The sequence below is a fragment of the Epinephelus moara genome, chromosome 19 (assembly GCF_006386435.1).
Source record: "Epinephelus moara isolate mb chromosome 19, YSFRI_EMoa_1.0, whole genome shotgun sequence".
Lineage (NCBI taxonomy): Eukaryota > Metazoa > Chordata > Actinopteri > Perciformes > Serranidae > Epinephelus > Epinephelus moara.
In genome coordinates this window covers 32,900,044-32,919,220 of record NC_065524.1, presented here as the reverse complement: position 1 = coordinate 32,919,220, position 19,177 = coordinate 32,900,044, and the positions used below count along the sequence as shown (strand labels likewise).

Sequence of the window (19,177 nt, the reverse complement as noted above, 5' to 3'; positions counted from 1 at the left end):
ACACACACACACACACACACACACACACACACACACACACACACACACACGCTGTAAGACGAGTAGAAAGTTTCTGTTGCTAAGACATAAATTCAGCACAAAAACAGAGTGAGTGGAGCTGCAGCTGAACACCTGTCACCCTGATACATAAAACAAGCCAATTATACTCGTGTTAATTAAACAGAGTTAATTAAGATAAAGTACTGATTAGAAGATATTTTAATGCTGTACTTCTCTTCACCTACTGTGCTATGAATAAATACTCCAATTTCATAGTAGTTTTAAGCAATACTTCAAGTACTCTATCATTTCATATTCAGAAGTCCCAAAAATGATAAAAATCTAAATTAAAATTAAAAAGCACACTTAAGCGGCTACAGTCACTGATATTATATATGTGTGGTTTTCATCTTTTATGGCCGTAAAAGCTTCCTCTGTTACCGTGTTAAATGGGCAGATAATATCGTCTCATATCGATGGCAGGCCCCTAAATCGCTTCCAATCGAAATCGCATCATGGCAGACTTTGTAATATCGGCAAATATCATACTGTTTTCCAAACACTGGCTATAATATTGTATCGGGATGAAACTGGTGATTTACACCCCTATTAAATCCATTAGCATTCATTCAGTCATATTAGTGACTGTAAGTCCAACATTTATTCTCCTTTTAGCTCTGTTTTGGTCTCTACCAACTCCTGAGGGAAATATCTCTTTAGCTTCTGACACGGTTTACAACCAACACTTTTCCCATTAAACATTACATTAATTGGTCATATAAAAATATTAATTAGTGCAGCTCGAAATTAATACTTTACCCTCCACATGACTGTTTGTGCATCAATTACTCACACCGTGTTTCATTGAATTAAAGAAGACTGTGGAACTGTGTTTTTGTCGGATGCCTCCACAGTGAACAAAGAATCCACAAATTGAGAACATTCTTGATTAATTGAAGTCATGGGGGTCTACGTTTAACAGCAGTGAAACTATATCAAAATATCAGTATACAAACTCTCACACAACTCATGCAGCCCTCTCTGACATGGTACTGAACGGAAAGTGAAACTTATCAAAGCCAGTATTTTACCTCGCTGAACACAGGAGCTGCTGGTCTACCGCTGCCTCCATCAGTTAGTATAGTGTAGATGACCTGGCATGATCACCTATTGTGTGAATGTATGGTGTTCGTGACTTGACATAAACTTGTCATCCTGATGTGACTTCAGCTAAATGATCTGACATGATTCTGGCCAAATTTGGTTATGTGAGGGGAAGAAATTGTCCTCGTAGCTGGCTGTTTAAACAACACGAAAACAGCAGCTTAAGTGACAGGAAACCCCTTTTAATGTGTAATGGAGAGCTGTAGGTGTGTCAACTGTCAGGCTTGTTGTCAGACACTATCAATCGTCATGATGTACTAGTTCTTTGGCGTTTTCGCGAGTAAACCCTCAAATGTCCAATCCTGTGTTTTGAGTCTCTTTATTCGACAACATAATTGGCAACAGCATTAGTTTGTCTGTGATACCATGTGACTTTTGGTTAGTTTGGATACATCAAGTCGCACAATAACACAAACTAACTGATGGAGGCAGTGGCAGACCAACAGGTCCTGTATTCAGCAAGGTAAAATTACCATTTTTGTCAATGGAGTCTGGCTTTGAAGAGATCATAGATAAGTTTCACTGTAAGTTCAGTACCCTGTTGTAAAGTGCTGCTTGTTTGGGTAGTACTGAGCATACGACTGAATAAATAAGATTCAGATTATACTGCATGAGTTGTGTGAGAGTTTGTAAACGGATGTTTTGACATAGTTTTGTTGCCTCCTTTTACTTAAATTCATTGACAATTTTCTGTGTTTTATGGATTCTTCATTTGCTGTCGAGGCATCGGAGAAAAACAAAGTTTACTTCACAAATTTGACATAACACGAGGTGAGTAACTGATATAGTCTCGCCACCAGACAATCAGAGATCTCCGCCTTCTGATAGTCTGGGGACACTCCTTTCTAAAGTGTGTTTAACACACCGGAGAAAACGGCCGGCAACAAAGCAACGCCTCTTGCATCTATTGTGAGTCTATAATTGATATACAAATGGTCATTTGGGGAGTAAAGTACTCTTTTAAGTATACAATAGCTAAATTATCTGCAGTTTGTAGTGACTATCTAATGTGAGTCCATAAAGGAGCTCTGCATGTCTTCGTGAAGGTGTGTGTTGTTGCTGAAACTGAGTCAGAGATGCCACCTCAACACTGTGGTTTACATCTCTGCTGTGCCTGTTGGAGCTGTGTTGGTCTAACTTTGCTGTGGTTGTGTGGTGGTGGGTGGGTTTTGTTTTCTCTTTTGTCGATCACGACAAAAAAAACTTAAAATACTGTGGTTATTTCCGCAGCTGCAGCTTGTGGTGGTGTTGTACTGACTTCAGCTCCATTGTAAGGTGGTGTTATAACACCATTCCCCCGACAGCGCATCTATAATTCTACACAAACACAGGAATATGTAGTCTATATTTACACTCAGGAAGACAAGTGGTAATAAATTCAACAATATCCATTATTCAATATTTATTTATTCTGTAGAAAAGATATGAAAGCAAACATGACTTTTATTACTTTGGAGATAAAAAGCCTTGCAGCTCATAATGTGAGTGTTTGTGTGAAAGACGAGGGGAAAATAAGTAAGAGAAGTGAATGAATAAAGGAAAAATAACTGCGTGACAAATTGAATGGACAAAAAGAGACAGAGCGAGAGGATTTAAATAAAAAGAAAAAATCCCTTTATACAAGTACTCAAAGGCAGTGTTGAAGTCAAGACCACCTAAACTGAGACCAAGCCATGAGTGAGACCAGAGTGTATCAAAAGAGAGTCGAAGACGTGATCGGTGATAAAATGTGGAGGATGCAAACAAGACACTCTTCAAATTGATCTGAAAGATCCACGCTCCCATAAAGACACACAGAAAAAAAATTAAGATTCCTCTTTTATCGCCAGATAAACAGTTCGTGTGTCAGGGGTCGACCGATATTGGTTTTACAGGGCCGATATCGATACCGATTATTGGTAGTTAATGAGAACGATAACCGATATTTGGAACAGATATGCATTCACAATAAAAAATGAAAATCTTTGTGTCAAAATTAAGAATTTGGAATATAACAAACTTACTATACCAACACAAAACTTTGTTTGCAAATATTTAATTAACTGAAACTTTCAACATCATCACCGACAAATTCTCAGCAACTATTTTTTACAGAATTAAAATCTAAATTTAAAAAACAGATAAAGAAAAATAGTTTCCTGAGGTAAAGTAAAAATGAATAAAACTAGAGTAAATATAATAGATCCTTTCAACATCATAATACAACAAAAGCACAGAAAGCTCCTAGAAGCATCTCTTATAAAGAGACCCCAAAAATTCTAATAAAAAGCTGAATAAAAATAGCAGTAGGACAGCCAAATTCTCTGTGTTCACCAGCATAAACGTTGAGAGCACGCCTCTGTTCCAGGACTGAGATACATCATTAGCTTTCGCTTCATACATAATTCCATTAACGGTCATTACATTGAATGCTGCAGGGTAACGTTATCACTGCAACAAAGTTCATTATTCTGGCATTTTCAGGGGTGAAACTGGGAAACTGGGCAGGTTTGTCATTACAGAAATAGCTTACTGGATTGTGGTGTTTTTGCAACTTCAGTGTGGAAGACTGTAGTGTTTTTAACTTCGGATATATCTGCTGCCTTCGAAACCCAGTGCTGTCAACTCAACTGATGTCTTTCCCTCTTGCCACTGATGTCGTCTCTCTGTCTGTATGTCAATGACACCAAGGCTGCAGTGTCGATTGGCTATTACTTGTGTAACGTCAAGCCAATCAGACAGTACTATGGGCAGGACATTGGTGAAAGAGTGATGAGTGAAAACAGACCAGAGGGAGATCATTAAAATAAAACGCTGATACAGATACTCCGCAAAATGCCAAATATCAGCCCCAATAATCGGCCAGGCTGATAATCTCTCTACCCCTAATGTGTATACAGATAAGCATACCTTGAGAAATGTCTTCAGAAATAATCAAAAGGCATTGCAGAGGTGAATTTTATGTACGGGAATTTACTCTCCATAAGCAAACAAATACAAACAAACAATAAGGAGCTAAAATCTGAACCATCTCATTCAACCCTTATTCTTCGCACAGGAAATTTAGTGATGTCCTTGCAGTTGTAGTTTTGAAATACAATCCTGACTCCTCTTTCTCAGACACTGAGACGAGACAAGAGTGAAAATGTGGACCAGTCCCAGACCAAGAGACAGAGACCTTCAAAAAGTGATCTTGAGACCAGTGTCAAGACCGAAACCAGTCAACAGTTACACTGATCCCTCCGTCATCTCCTGGCTGTGAACAAAACATCTCCCAAAGCCAATTTACAGCTGAATATCTCCCTACTGTTTGATAATGGGCATGTTTAACTCTGAGGGGAGCTGCAGGAACTTTCTTCTTTCTAGTTGTACAGGATATTTACCTGACCATGCACATCCTTGTTTTTGACAGAAAAACAAATGTCTTCACCTAAAACCCCACAAAAATAAACACGCTAATGTCTCATGCTGTAAACAAAAAGGGCCGCCCCGCCCTGTGATATCAGATCCAGGTGTTTTACGTGTCTGCTTGCATCTACCGCCTCGTGTTTCTCTACTGGCGGCCTGCGCAGGGACCACCGGCAGCCTTACGAGGACTTTATCTGGGCCAAGACACACAGTTCATCTCGACGCTTTCATCACCGCCAGAGAGCAGCGAGCGAGTGACAGAGCAGTGTTGAATTTGAAATTTAGCTGTGGGAACTTCAAAGTCAAGATCTGCCTTCAGCTCCACTAGTTATGTAACACACATCTCAGTAAAGGATTTATAACTTGACTGGAGGGGCCACAGCAGAAGGATTGGGGTCAGGGCAGCAGCAGCAAACACCAAAACACTGAAAACACAAACCCTGCAGGACACACAAACAAACACACACACAGTTATGTGATTCTGTTAGGTCCTAATGCAAACCCCCACAAATTTTCTTATATACATAGCTTAGATGCCAAATATATAGATACACTGCTGCTATATTCTGCTTGCACACTGACGCTGCAGGCCTGTATAGAAGGGCAGTATAGGGCAGCACATATCTTTATTGCTGTCAAGGAAACTCCGCCTCGGCAACAATCCTGACCAGATGGGATCACAAACTCCGTTTTTGTAAATCAAAATCCAACAAGTTATTAATTCTGCTGTTTCACTCTGACTTGCAGCCAGTCTCTATCAGATGTGTGTGTAAATGCCTCCAGCCATGTTGAGCTTTTGGCTTCACGTCGTTATTTTAGGTGGAGATGCAGCAGTTTTGGCGGAGCTCTAGCGGCACAGCAGATGGTCTGAGTCTTTCCTCCACCGGACGAGTGACAGCATGGCGGTGGGAGGACGCTTCTAGCTCGCTCTCACTTCTGTTTCATCTCTTATTTTCTCAATCTGTTGCTGCGTGTCTCTCTATCTGTATCCGTCTATACGCTGCGGTGCAGGGGAGGAGTTTTCACCACATGGAACCAGAAGGCGCTGCGAGAGCACAAACCTCCGCCAACGCTCAAACACATCTCTGACCCGCTGTGGCACAACTACACATCATTTCTTTCACTTGGATTTAAAGTTGACATCTTCACTCTGGAAACACACTGAATAGTGTAAAGATGTTATTTACTACTGCATGACTGAAAGATTTCTTCCACACACGGCTGCACAGGACACATCCTTTCTACTGTACATCCATTTAAACTGAGCTCAATGTCCTTGCCTTCAGCCTTCTTATTGTTACGACCTGCAGTGATGTTTTTGTGCATTAAAGTTCACTGATTCAAAAATATTTTTATAGTAACTAGACTCCCACTTAGTATTTGAACTGTCCACGTCTATAGGGTTACATTGTAAATAATGTTTCAATAGATCCCATATTTCTTTCCTTAGCTTGTGTAGTAAAATGCATTCTGGCTGTGATGCAACTACAACTTAAAACTAACTTAAACTTAAAGCAGCCTCTATTAAGAAAAGCCTGTCCCTGTGAAGTGAAAACACGGTGGGGAAATGATCACTATCAAAGCCAAATTCTTTTGTCTAATAATCAATATTGTTGGTATATAAGTGACTACATCAGGGGTGTCAAACATACGGCTGGTGGGCCAGAACCAGCCCGCCAAAGGGTCCAATCCAGCCCACTATATGACCAGACTAACCCCCAAATTCCACCAGATGCGTGTTGGTTGCGTCTGCGCTCCGGAACGGCAGCGGAGCTGATACGTTTCAATTCTAGTCAATGTGTGTGCTTCCACTGGCCGCGGCTGTGCTGCCTTCTGGCTCTGTCACAGCTGCGGCACTCCGGAGCCCTCCGCAACAGATACGCAGGACTTCTATTTTTGCTGGACGCCGGAGCACAACGCAGCAATTCAGCACGGAGCAGATCGTGCGGGGCAGGAAGTCATGCACAGAAACAAAATAAAACATTCGGTTAATTTTCAAAATAAAATACACAGTGTTCACGGCGGATCATATTTCCCTGCACTACACCTTGAAAACTACATAATGGGCGGAGGCAGGCCTGAAGTCAACAGGTCAGAGGTTTTCAGACGTCATTTCACCCCGTTGACACCATGGATGAGGAGATGTTAATCATGAAGGTGCACCGAGATGTCTTCCTACTACTCCTCTGGTTTTGTGGTTCTGTTTATAGAAACTACACCTTGTTATATCGTGCGATTATGCGTGAATTCGCGAGATCTCGTGGGTCCTCGTGACTCCCGCTGTTGCGATTATGCGTGAATTCGCGAGATCTCGTGGGTCCTCGTGACTCCCGCTGTCTGGCGGAGCTGCACTGCTCCGCACAGCAAACGCAGCCGGTGAGTATTGACGGACAGCGGAGCACGCAGCGGATAACCTGCGCTGCCGTTCCGCAACGGACACGCATCCAGTGGAATTCCAGCGTAAGAGGTGCCAGGTTTCAGGAGCAAGTTAAACGATGCATTGCCTACTTCATGTAAAATTCTGTTTCAGATACTTTCCCACCCTGATCTGAATACCGTTCTCTGATATATGAACGAATACTCACTGTGACCATGTTTAAAGATGTTGAACACTGCGCAAAATATTGTCAGTTCAAAAGAATCTGTATCAGGAAATGTTTGGATAAATGTGCATGTAATGACAAGTGAGAAGTTAAACTGACTGAATGAAGAAAAACTGAGACACTGCTGAAATTGTACTTATTTTTCTTCAGACATCTCAGGCTGTTCATCTGTTTTATAAAAGAATGAACATATATAGAGTGTATTTGTAGTTCTTTACACAAAAAAAGGGAAAATATTGTGATGGTTTTATTGATGCGGCCCATCTAAGATCAAATTGGGCTGTGTGTGGCCCATGAACTAAAATGAGTTTGACACCCCTGGACTACATCATTGTCCCCCTCATTAAATATATAGCATTTGGTGTGTGACGAGCCTGTTTTAAACCTGGTATTAACATGTGTCTTGGGTAATCCAATCGTCCGATAATTGGAAAACCAGCGGTTTGATCCCCGGCTCCTCCAGTCTGTATATAAAAGTATCCTTGGGCAAGATACTGAACCCCAAATTGCTACCGATGGCTGTTCCATTGATGCGTGAGTGTAAGTGAATGGTTATCGAGTAGCAGGTGTCAGCTTGTGTGGCAGCCTCTGCAAACAGTGTGTGAATATGTGTGTGAATGGGTGAATGTTACATGTAGTGTTAAAGCGCTTTGAGCTGTCGAAAGATTAGAAAAGCGTTTACAAGTGCAGTCCATTCACTATTTAAACAACCATCAAGACACATTGTGAGCTGATCATTTAAACCATTTACTGAGGTGGTCTAGGACGCATTTGACCAGATAGCTTTAGTACTGCACAAGCTAATGTGTCGCCATGCATCCCAGACAAGGACTATGTCATCAATGCAGTTTTGGTGACAGTGCCCTAAGTTTGGACTTGAGTTGGACTAAGTGCTACTTGACTGTTATCGTTTTGCTTTATTGATGCATTGAATTCTCCTAGCAGCTATATCTCCAGGGACACTCACACAAACGCAAACGTGGCTAGCAAACACCTATCGACGTAATAGCTGTACGCAGCACAATTTGACCTTCCAGCGCTGTCAAGTGCTGTAAGCAGCTGGAGGTCAACTGGAGATGCATCAGAGACGCAGCTGATATGTTTAGCTGCCACTTGTGTTCAGATCACCAAAACACACATTAACACCAGGCACAAACAGGCTCAATATTCCTCTGCTCCTTTTCCCTTCATAAACAGGGTTTTCCCTGCCTATCTAAGACAAACGCAGGCCGCTTGGGTGATTCTGGCTGCCACCTTGGTTTAAGCGTGTGTGTGTGCATGGGGGGGCGTTCAGATGTAGCGTCTTTTGTGCGCACAAACCCATTACTTTCAATGTAGACGCTCGTCATGCACGCTCACAACCCAAAGCGATGCTGTAGCGGCGCACATTCAGTGCGACACGCTTGTTTTTTCGTCCAGCGCACAGCTCCACGGACCTGCTTCTCCCTACGGTGTTGTGTCAAATCCCTGTTTCCCCTCAGGCTGTGTCTCTCCTACGGTTGTCCTGTGATTTTCAGCCTCCTTTCATATTTAATAGAGGGGGGACAATACCTGACAGTAATATTCTCAGCTGTCAGGATGTGTCTGCTGTAAAGGGTAAATATAATCATAGAAGGCTGAAAATCACAGGACATGTCTGTTCTGATTATACAAGTCAGCAGTGTAAAGCTCATGTGGGGGCCTCCTTTCATATTTAATAGGGGGGGGGGTATCTAAAAGTACAGCTGTCAAGATGCCCCCTACCACAGGCCTTTGCCACCTTGGTCTCGAAGAAACTCTTGTAAATTCTACGTAACTGTGTTTAAGCACCTGTGATGTGTTGACAGCTAGAGCTGTATCTGATTAAGAAGAAAAGCAAAAGACTGAAAATACATTTCTGAGCCAACGTGTGTTGATTCAAATGATCTCACAAACTGTTGTGTAAAAGAAGCTTATTATGACCACTGAGCAGAGAAACAATCACGACGGCTCAGGATCCCGTGTATCAATCAGGCAAATGACTTAGAGATGTGTGTGAGTAAACAAGAGAAAACAACACAGACAAAAATAAATTTAACTGATGTAAAACTAGTCTAAAGTGTAAATGAGTATCTTACAAGAGAACTCGCAGACAAAAACAGATTTGATTTCTCATATGTAATTGAAAGAACTGTTTGTTGGCAGTTTAGAGTCAATTTAAGAGGATATACAGGCTTCGTGGTGAATGAGCTCTTCTTGTAAATTTAACAACTCAATATTGTTTAATGAAAAACATCATCGTAAACTCCGATGTGTTATAAATATATATAAAATATATATTTTTTATTTTATTACATCATTTCAAGTCGTGGCTGAAATCTAAGTACATCAATATAGTGTTCCTCAATTACCTTTTATAAAGTGCGCCTTAATGCAAATTATCTGGGGGAGCTTCAGACCTAAAGTTGTCTTGCTTTGGAATCAAGGACTTCTTCAGTTTCTTCAAACTACATAGACAGATGAGAGAGGCTGAAACTTTAAACAGCCCGACTCAACTACTTAATGCTTTTAACAGATTAATAATCGCACTGCATTAATGCTCTTTATGTGAATTTCACTTTAGATATTAATTTTTGTACGTGCCTCTGCGATCTCTGCTTAGCTGTTAAAACACACAACATCTAATCCAATTGAAAGTTCCTGCAAAGTTGCTCCGATCCAGCCGCCTGTCTGTTTACTTTCCTGCGAAACTTTCAAGGTTGTTGACTTCAGAGAACGAGAGAGAGGATAAAAAGAAAGAGACAAAAAGCCCTGTTCTGACACTGACAACAGTCCATCTCTGTTAATGAAATCACTGAGTCCTGTCCAAGTGGCTGCTGCACCTGGAGAGAGGCCATGAACATCACTTCTCTCTGTGTCGCTGTAACCCTGCCCTCCTTTTCTTTACTGTTACCTCTGCTCTCTGTCGTCCCTCGCTCTCTTCCTCATCTCTCCGAGGTCCAGCTGATTGTAATTCTTACTGGGGCTGTGCCAGAGAGTCGACCTGATGGAATTATGGAGGCTGTGGTGTGTAATGTTATTGAATTGGATTAAATCATACATTATGGTGTTTTTCATTCAATGTTTATCTGTATTCTGCTCTTGCATGTCCTCACACACCTCTACCTAAACCTGTGACCGCTACAAAGCTACTGTGTCAGACATGTTAATATTTCTGGCCAGTGCAAAGCTGGATTTATTGTCGACACAAGAGCAGCATCACACTTTATATTCCCCACAATACATAAAGATTATCTGCCACCATACCAGGCTGTATAAATAAAACTGAATTGAGTTGAACTGAATATTTTGATCAAAGTTATTTGGATTTACATTACAGCTCTGATCAGGGGTGACCCTATATGAACCTGCATAGTTACTGTCCAACCTGAGCCCGAACCAAGGCAACAGTTTTGGGCCTGAGCCTGATTAAAAACTCAAATTTTCACTTTAAAAAAAACAAAATTCCTTAAACCACTTCTCCTCCTTCTCTTACTTATATTTCAAGAGTCTGTCATCAGCTCCCTACGTCCTGTGTACTACAATTCTGGCAGGTGTGTCTCTGTTTTCGAGTGCACATGGCAGTCCACGGCGATGTGGCACGCAGATGATGATCACCGCTCTCCACTGCATGTTACGCACATCTTTCCCATCACTGGGGAAGCAGAGACAAACACTGCCAACCGAGCAACAAGCGGTAGATTCCATGCAAAAACAGCTTGAGAATCCGTCATGATGATGCTACTGGCAGCCGTCGCACAATACAATAGTAAACAGTGCTGCAGAAGGCGCTCCTTTTACACGTCACAAGACCCACGGCCAGTCTGCCAACCCATCCAGATCCCGTCCATCTACGTCCCAACCCTCATCTATGGTCATGAACTCTGGGTAGTGACCAAAAGAATGAGATCGCGGATACAAGCGGTGGGAATGAGTTTCTTCCGTGGGGTGTCTGGGCTCAGCCTTAGAGACAGGGTAAGGAGCTCAGACATCCGGAGGGAGCTCGGAGTAGAGCCGCTGCTCCTTCACGTCGAAAGGGGTCAGTTGAGGTGGTTCGGGCATCTGGGCGCCTCCCAAAAGGTGTTCCGGGCATGTCCCACTGGTAGGAGGCCCCGGGGCAGACCCAGAACACGCTGGAGGGATTACATATCTCGTCTGGCCTGGGAACGCCTTGGGGTCCCCCAGGAGGAGCTGGAAAGTGTTGCTGGGGAGAGGGACGTCTGGGGTGCTTTGCTCAGCCTGCTGCCCCCGCGACCCGGCCCCGGATAAGCAGATGAAAATGGATGGATGACCCACAGCCAGTGCGTCATCAGAAAAGGACACACCTTAGGGGTAGCCCGGTTTTCATGGAAACACAATCCCCTACGGCGCCGAGCTGACAGGCCTACTTCAAGCCTCAGGGAATTTTGAGACATTACAGCTCACCCTGGCCCCAATTAAATTCAGGCAGAGAATCAAAGCTTTAATTTCTACATAAGTTCTTGCGATGAAAATATAATTCTCTCCACAATTATCACACCTAACGGACACACACAGTCCTACACCGGAAATATTTCACAGAATATGTAATAATCTTTTTGGGTACCCCAAATTTTAGAGGTAAACATTTGTTGATACAGTGAATATGATTAATTTCAGAGCGTGTATTGTAAGGCTGGTTATTGGACCTCAACATGTTTGTGGGAAACCGACTCAAAGCGAGGTACATTAAAAATACTGTATCACCTTTCTGAGCAGTATACAGGACTCCATACGTTCTGAGAATGTTTAAATTTTTGTTTACATGAATTAATGAATACCATTAAATCTGGATTATGTATTAGAGCAGGTTTAATGACTGATTAATCTTCCTCACAGTTAATGACTCACTGTTATTGTTAATGACACAAATCAATCAGTCCTGCTCTGCTGCTTCTCTGTCTCACCTTCTGACTTCTTAACTCACTCTCACAACTTTTCCTCCACCTCGCTCACTTTCTCGTCCACCCCCCCCCCCTTGTTGGATGTGTTCACTAATGGCATGCCGCCGTCATCGTCCTTGGGAGACAAGCCTTTTATTCCAGTAAGCCCTTTTCATTTCATTAGGCTGGAATTTATAGTGGCGCACACACAACCAGACACACACCCACGCACACCCACCCACCCACGCACACACACACACACCCACGCACACCCACCCACCCACACACCCACACACACACACACAGAGGGTACATTTATAGAGGGAGATGGCACCATTAAAGCTTCAGTCAGTTTCAAGGGGGAAGCCTAATGTCTGTGACACCACTCTTATTTATGCAGGCAGGCAGGAGGGCTGGGGAAGACTATCAATGTGACACACACACAACCACACAAACACACGCACAATCTGCTACTGTGTGCATGAAGTAAAACAGATGCAAATAAAAAGATAAGATGTGAAAACAAGCACAATCAGAATTTGTCGCTGACAAACAAACACACGATAAATAGAAACAAAACCAAGGGAAGGAAAAGAATACATTTGAATTTGTGCGAGTGTAACCCTGTGTGTGTGTGTGTGTGTGTGTGTGTGTGGGGGGGGGGGGGGGGACATAGAGCTGCTTTGTGTGTGAGCATGAGTGTGTGTGTGTGTGTGTGTGTGTGTGACCTTGTGGCATTACCCCCATTAGTTTAGTACGGGCAGTCCATTAGTGCTAATTGAATTAAGGTAAAATACAGCAGGACGGAGGGAGAATCTAAATGAACTGGGTCTGTCCATACAGCTGATCTTATCTCACAGCAGCTCAGGATTTAATCTGTTTCAGTGGCACGAGGGCTCGAGTGTGTTTCGGATGTGGGCTCAAGACCGGATCTGGTTCATTACTCGGCCGCAGTGTTTTAGTTTGCAGATTTAATTTTTGTTAAGCTACGTGATAACATGTTTTCAGCACAGCTCCTCTGTATTTTAGTGAAATCTAATAAGTCCTCTGCATTCAAAATGAGATTTTTCCCAAAATGAAGCCTCCATAAGTGTATAACTTATTAAACATGCAGATTTCTCTCTGGGTCTAATGAGGTCTGGAGGAGCTGCGTGCTGTGGAAATATTTTGTGAAGAGCAATTAGGTGCCGTATATTCCTGTTTAAAAAGCCGTCTACCTCTTGAGTGAACTCCACTGCTTTAAAGATGATTTTTATCTGCTTCATATAAAACAGATGCAAATGTGACTTTTCAGAAATTACATTATTTGACCTCAGGAAGCACTAAACCGAACATTTCATTAACCATCTTATCTCCCCACACAGCAGCCGCAAAATGACATGAAGTTTAGTGCTCAACTGCAGCGATGCTTGCTCAGCAAATGTGCCTCCAAGACCACCCATGTGCACACGCCATACTGGATTTTCCACCATTTTGAGTTTCCTGAAAACAGTTTCTCCCCTCTGAGGCTTTCTGCATCATTATTCTGTACAGTCTCATCTATTTAGAGCAGTGATTCCCGATGACCAGGCCGAGAGCCGGTGCTGGTCTGCAAAGAGGTTATCTGACAAGAACCAGTCATCCATCCACTCCCTCCCAGATTATTGTGTAGCTGCTGGTGATGATGTGTCAGTGTTGTGTTCACAACTTGTTTCTGCTGCTTCAACAAGTCGGTGATTGCAGGTCTAAAAATGATTTGTTTTCTGTCACAATAAAGTGAAAAGATTTTATTCAAACCGTCATAAAATTACTTCTCTCAACTAAAATTGAATTAACATTACTGGAGGTTGGGTGCGCCAGATTGGCAAACTTTTTATTTGTTTGGTTTTCTTTTTGTAAGTGTCCCTTGTTTTGTGGGTTTATGAACGCAGCACAGGAGGAACTATTTATGAGTTTTAATTTTTTTCTTCAGCAGCAGTGTCTTAAGTTTGAGTCACTGGGTGGAAATCAAGAAACCAGAAGAAAATCTGTTACTGCCATTATACAGGTTAGACTCAAGCGGCAACCTTGGGGCTGAAAAATGAGGCCAAGACATATTAAGTGCTAAAAACTGCAGTTCCTATAATGGCCACATGAGGCTGGCTACAGGAGCGAGTCAATCCCCGTAGACCCCCATGTTAAACTGTCCAACTTCACAGCTGACATAAACATGTTTACAGCCTGGTAAAAATGTTTTACTTGTGTAGAATTCATGTCAACTACACAAGTAAAGATTTTTTTATAACTCATCTGTTTACATATTACTGAGGCTTAAAGCATAATTAAGGGCAGTGACAGGCTTCGCTACAGTCTATGAGTGAGATCCACCCCCCACCCCTCCTGCTTCAGCAAAGCCTGCTTTGTGTGTGTTTTCCCCTGTCTGTCTGCCTACTGTGTCTTGCAAGTCCTGATGGGCAGAGCTGAGTGCGTGGCAACTGGGAGCACCTGGCCAGTCTCGCAGTGGCAGCTTACTTAAGCCTGGCTGTGCAATCAGTTCGCTCTCTTCCCCTCATCCCACACCACGTTTTTGTGGCCTGGTTATCAGTTTGTATTCTTCAACATACAACACCTTGCACACATCACTCACTCATCCATTCACCTGCCAACACACTGACACACAGATTATCTTCTGTTAATAATAACTTTTTAGTTGATATCGTGTGTGTCTCCCATTTTTGTCATGGCCTTTGAGCTGGGTCATGCCGAATCGGGGGCTCGTCCGGGAAAAAGCAAAATGGTGACAGCTGAAACACTGAACTCAATGTTTGAAAATAGAGGTCCACAAATCACTAGGTGACGTCACAGTAACTACATACATTATTTCTTATACAGTCTATGGTTTGACCTAATGCTGGACCACAGGTATGCGGTTTCCATGTGAAGGCAGCCAGCTTCATCTAAAGTAGGCTGGGAGAACACTGGTCAACACTAAAACGAGAAGCTGTTGTTTCAAGAAATAGCGCGCTCTAGTTCTGCATGAATTAACGAACAGATACGTTTCACTTTCACTGTGTTTGGCTCTCTGCTGCTCTGTCTGTGCCCAGAATACACTCTGCCACGACAGAGAAGAGACAGAGACACAGCTCCAAAAATAGAAAATCTATATGTGGCGGTAAATGCTGATATTGTGGCAGATCACCACAAATAAATGAATTTGAGGGAAAGCCCAACATTGACTGGTAAGACACTCACCTCAATGACACGAGAATCAAAGTCCTGATAGGTTTCTGTGGAGAGAGGGAAAAGAAAAGAGGAGTTTCTATAAAAAAGCTTTTACACACAAACACATTTTGGCACAGGCACACAGACACTCTAAACAGATTAAACCAGGCTCCTGCTGGCGTAACAAATACCCAGAAGCCCTTGCAGCGCTGCGACAAGTTGACACTTCTCATTGTCAGTGACCTCTGAAGGATGTTACTCTCCCAACAGCAGCCTGTTCACTTCTAACCAATTAACAACAAACAAAGGAGAGCTGACTCAAAGGCTCCAAGGAGAAAACACACACACAGAAACACACACCTCAGCTGGGACATTAGCCCACCATCTGTAAGAAACCAAACCTGATCAGAGGCAGGCAACCTAGTTACAGCTCTCTGCACATCACATTCACTAGTCCCTGTGTGTACCTCTGTGTGAGTGAGAGCGACAGACAGTGTGCGCGTAAAAGAAAGTGTTTGTTCGTGGTTGAAACAAGAGAAAGCGAGTGTGTTTCATGGTGTGAGAGCTTGTTAGCACACTGACAATAGAGGAAATATCAAGAGGAAATGAGAGAAGGTGAAAGCTGAAGAGGATGCAAAGGAAACGATAAGCGAATAAGAGACTCAATTCACAAAGATGGAGCAAGAAAATGTGCTTTGTGACTACAGAGCCTCATCCCTCCACTGTCAGCAGTTTGCCGTAAATGGGCTTAACTCAATTCCGACAGCAATGACCAAGATTTAAACGAGTAATAAGGCTGGGAACAGGAGGCTGACGGCTCTGTCGGTGAATCAGGTGGAATTAACCAGGTGTTCCTCAGGGTTTGTAATGAAGAGTTGATTAGGCAGGAGACACACCTTTATGGGCTGCAGAGACTTTACAATACTGTTTAACATTCAACCTTCAAAGTCTCTGATATAAGCCCTCCTGTTAGAGGAGGCAGGGCTGAAAAGATGGGGATGGATCTCTGCAGTGTCGATACGCTTCTTTTCAATACTATATTTTTTTTCTACCACATAACAGCCGAGGGCTATATGGATTTTCCTGCCATCATGAGTCACAGTGAAAAAGGTTGACTGTTTGTTCTTACTAAATCACACTCAGACGAACTCACAGGTTGACTGAGGTGGTGTCACAGGATTACGGTGTACCACAGTATTTTGAAATCCTGAAGGTATGACTTTCAATACTGTCAAAAATACAGATGCTGCTCTTCTTATTTAACTGATACGGAGAAGCAGTATTAAAGCAATGTATTGTAGTGTACATCATGCGCCACTAGAGGTCAGTCTACTGGTGGAAGAGGAAGCTGAGCTGAGGAAGATGGCGACTGTGGGTGGTGGGGATAACGTTAAAGGAGAACTATTATGCTTTTCCTCTTTTCTGACCTATAAATGTTGTTACAATGTTGCATACTCGCGTTAAACGATGCCAACATGTCAAATAATGAGGTTCGTGCATTTGGAAGTGAGGCTGCAAGCTGTTTTGGATGGCTCTGCACGCTGTGTTTTACAGTCTTTTTTTAAACAGTGTAGTCCGTGTGACGTTAACGCGTGCCAGACTTACTTATATGGACATGCCCAGCCCTTCGGAAGTCCTCGGGAGTGTGACCAATCACAGCGGAGTGGGCTCGGCGGGAGGCGAGGGCCGGGGGGTGAAGTAAATTACACAGACCGTTTTCGCGGGATGCAGGAAATACAAGGAAAGCAGTGCAGCGAGAGGCACAGCGTCCTGAAGATCTACAAAGCTTTGTGCGCAGGTAATCGTGTGTAGCTGCTCTATAGAAGTCAAATACAAAGGCCCGAAAATGAGCATAATAGGTCCTCTTTAAGGGACTGCAGAGAGAGACTAGGTGCTGAACCAGCATATTCTCGCATCTTATTTGGTGAATTAAGGTATTTATTTTGATTGTTGAAACAGTAGAAAGACAAACCAAGATGTTTTTGGTGAGTTTTGTTTCTGTCAAGTCTGAATGAAGTGAATTTTACGATGAGATAACAAGGTAATCAAGCTAATCTTAAATTGGCAAAAGAGAAAAATGTGAACTTAGAAGGCGTACAGTTGTGATTTTCTGTTTAAATACTAATATAGGTGTAAAAGCATTTCCTTTCTCGACATTTTGAGACTTTTTTTTTAACTTAACTAACTGAGAGAGCTTCACTTCTCTTCTCCAAACTAGAGCAGTATACGAAAGTCACACCGGAGCAAAGATTGCAGACCTCCTGTAAAATGCAGCACAAGAATGGGGGATTGCCGTTGTAACAGACAACGCTTGCCATTCAGTTAGTGGGACACTAGCATGTGAAGTGTTTCACTCATGTGTTTAATCTGGCCTCAGAGAGGCTGTTAAATCTGCCAGCAGTTCAGTTTGTCAGGTGTCTGCAGCATTTCTGACAGGTTTTATGACAGTGTTGGTCAGCCTGTCTACTTTGCATCAGGTTTTGCTGAAATAAAAATGATTAAAGTCAGATGAACAGAGTGAAAACTTTATCTTACAAAGTAAAACTGATGTTGACAAAGTTTTCCTCCTGGGGAAATTATTTGCAGTTGGGAAAAAAAGGTGATATATCACAATATATTGTACCGCAAATAATATCATATCACGACCTAAGTTTGTGATAATATCGTATCGTGGGTCCTATCGTGAATCCCACCCATAAAATACAGTATTTAAAAAGAAAATAAAGATTGAAGTGAATGCCAACCATGTATGTATCTGCAAACTCATTAGCCAAACTCACATGACTTATTGTTCTGCAGTGAAGTTAAAAAAGACGACCAAGAGTCTAGAGTCATGCTAACAGCTCTGTAAGGCTACACACTGGCATGTCCATGTTCAGCAGGTCTAGTGTTTACCAAGTTCAACCTGTTGTTTTAACGTGTTAGCATTCTAATGTTAGCTAATTAGCTAATAAGTTTATAAGATAAGTTTGTATCCAACGTATTGGATAAAAGGCCATTTTAATTTATGGTGACACTAGATCAAAAGTCAGATGTCTATAAAATGCAACCCATCCAATAATTGGATTCTAAAATATGACATCTTAAATATGGCAGAGAAACAGTACGGTCAATTAGGTTTCCTGTCCAAGAACTGAGAAGAGAAAAAGGCACAAGTGTGTGGGAGGACAGGGATAAATAGAGGATGTGATGGAGGAGAGAAAAAATAGGTTGAGGGGCAGAAGGAGAGAAAGACTCAGGGTAACACTGAAAGGGAACAGACACAATGACAAAAGAGATAGAAAGGGACGGACAAAGAGGAGAAAAAGGGGGCAGAGAGTCGAGGAGGGGGAATTAAAAAAAAATCGAGATAGTAGAAAAGAGAGAGAAGGAGAGTTCTGGGGGAGAAAGAGAGAAAGTGTGACAGTGAAAAGAAAGAGACTTCCATGCAGCAAGAGAGAGATGTCTTTCTAAATTAGGAAATTGTCCCACTTGACACTTTGGTGACATTCTCATCTTCATCAGTCCTAATGAGCCACCGTACTGGCCTGTCACTGCCTCTCTCTCTCTCACACTCACTACAGTCATCTACGACTGGACTGAGACACATAAATCTAACTGAAGTGTTGCAAAGACACACACATATACACACACACACACACAATACTTGTGTTTCTACACCGTGTGAGTGTTACTTTACCTCCGTTGGGTCCAGGGTCAGGGGGGCCCAGGCTGAGGCCCCCCCAGGAGTTTCCCGTCCATCCTCTTTCCCTCTTCACCTTCATCTTCCTCTTCCTATCCCACTCATCCCTCTGACGCACTGCACAAAGACACAACCAACATGTTTAGCACTGACGCCATGAGAGCACACGGGGGCCATTTCAAAGAGCACCACATGATAAACATCAAAGGTGCGATCTGTCATTGTCAAGTCAACTGTGTAATTACTTTTAACAAATGAGATCA

The 19,177-nt window shown here is 42.6% G+C and overlaps 1 protein-coding gene across 1 annotated transcript in view; it reads right to left on the bottom strand.

Moving 5' to 3' along the window:
• mrps5 (mitochondrial ribosomal protein S5) overlaps positions 1 to 19,177 on the bottom strand; it is a 37,879-nt gene that overhangs the window by 10,464 nt on the left and 8,238 nt on the right. The window contains exons 5-6 of the mRNA XM_050071489.1: positions 18,912 to 19,031; positions 15,263 to 15,297 (exon numbers count right to left, since the gene is read on the bottom strand). Coding sequence (XP_049927446.1) covers positions 15,263 to 15,297; positions 18,912 to 19,031 — 155 coding nt within the window. The remainder of the gene's footprint in view (positions 1 to 15,262; positions 15,298 to 18,911; positions 19,032 to 19,177) is intronic.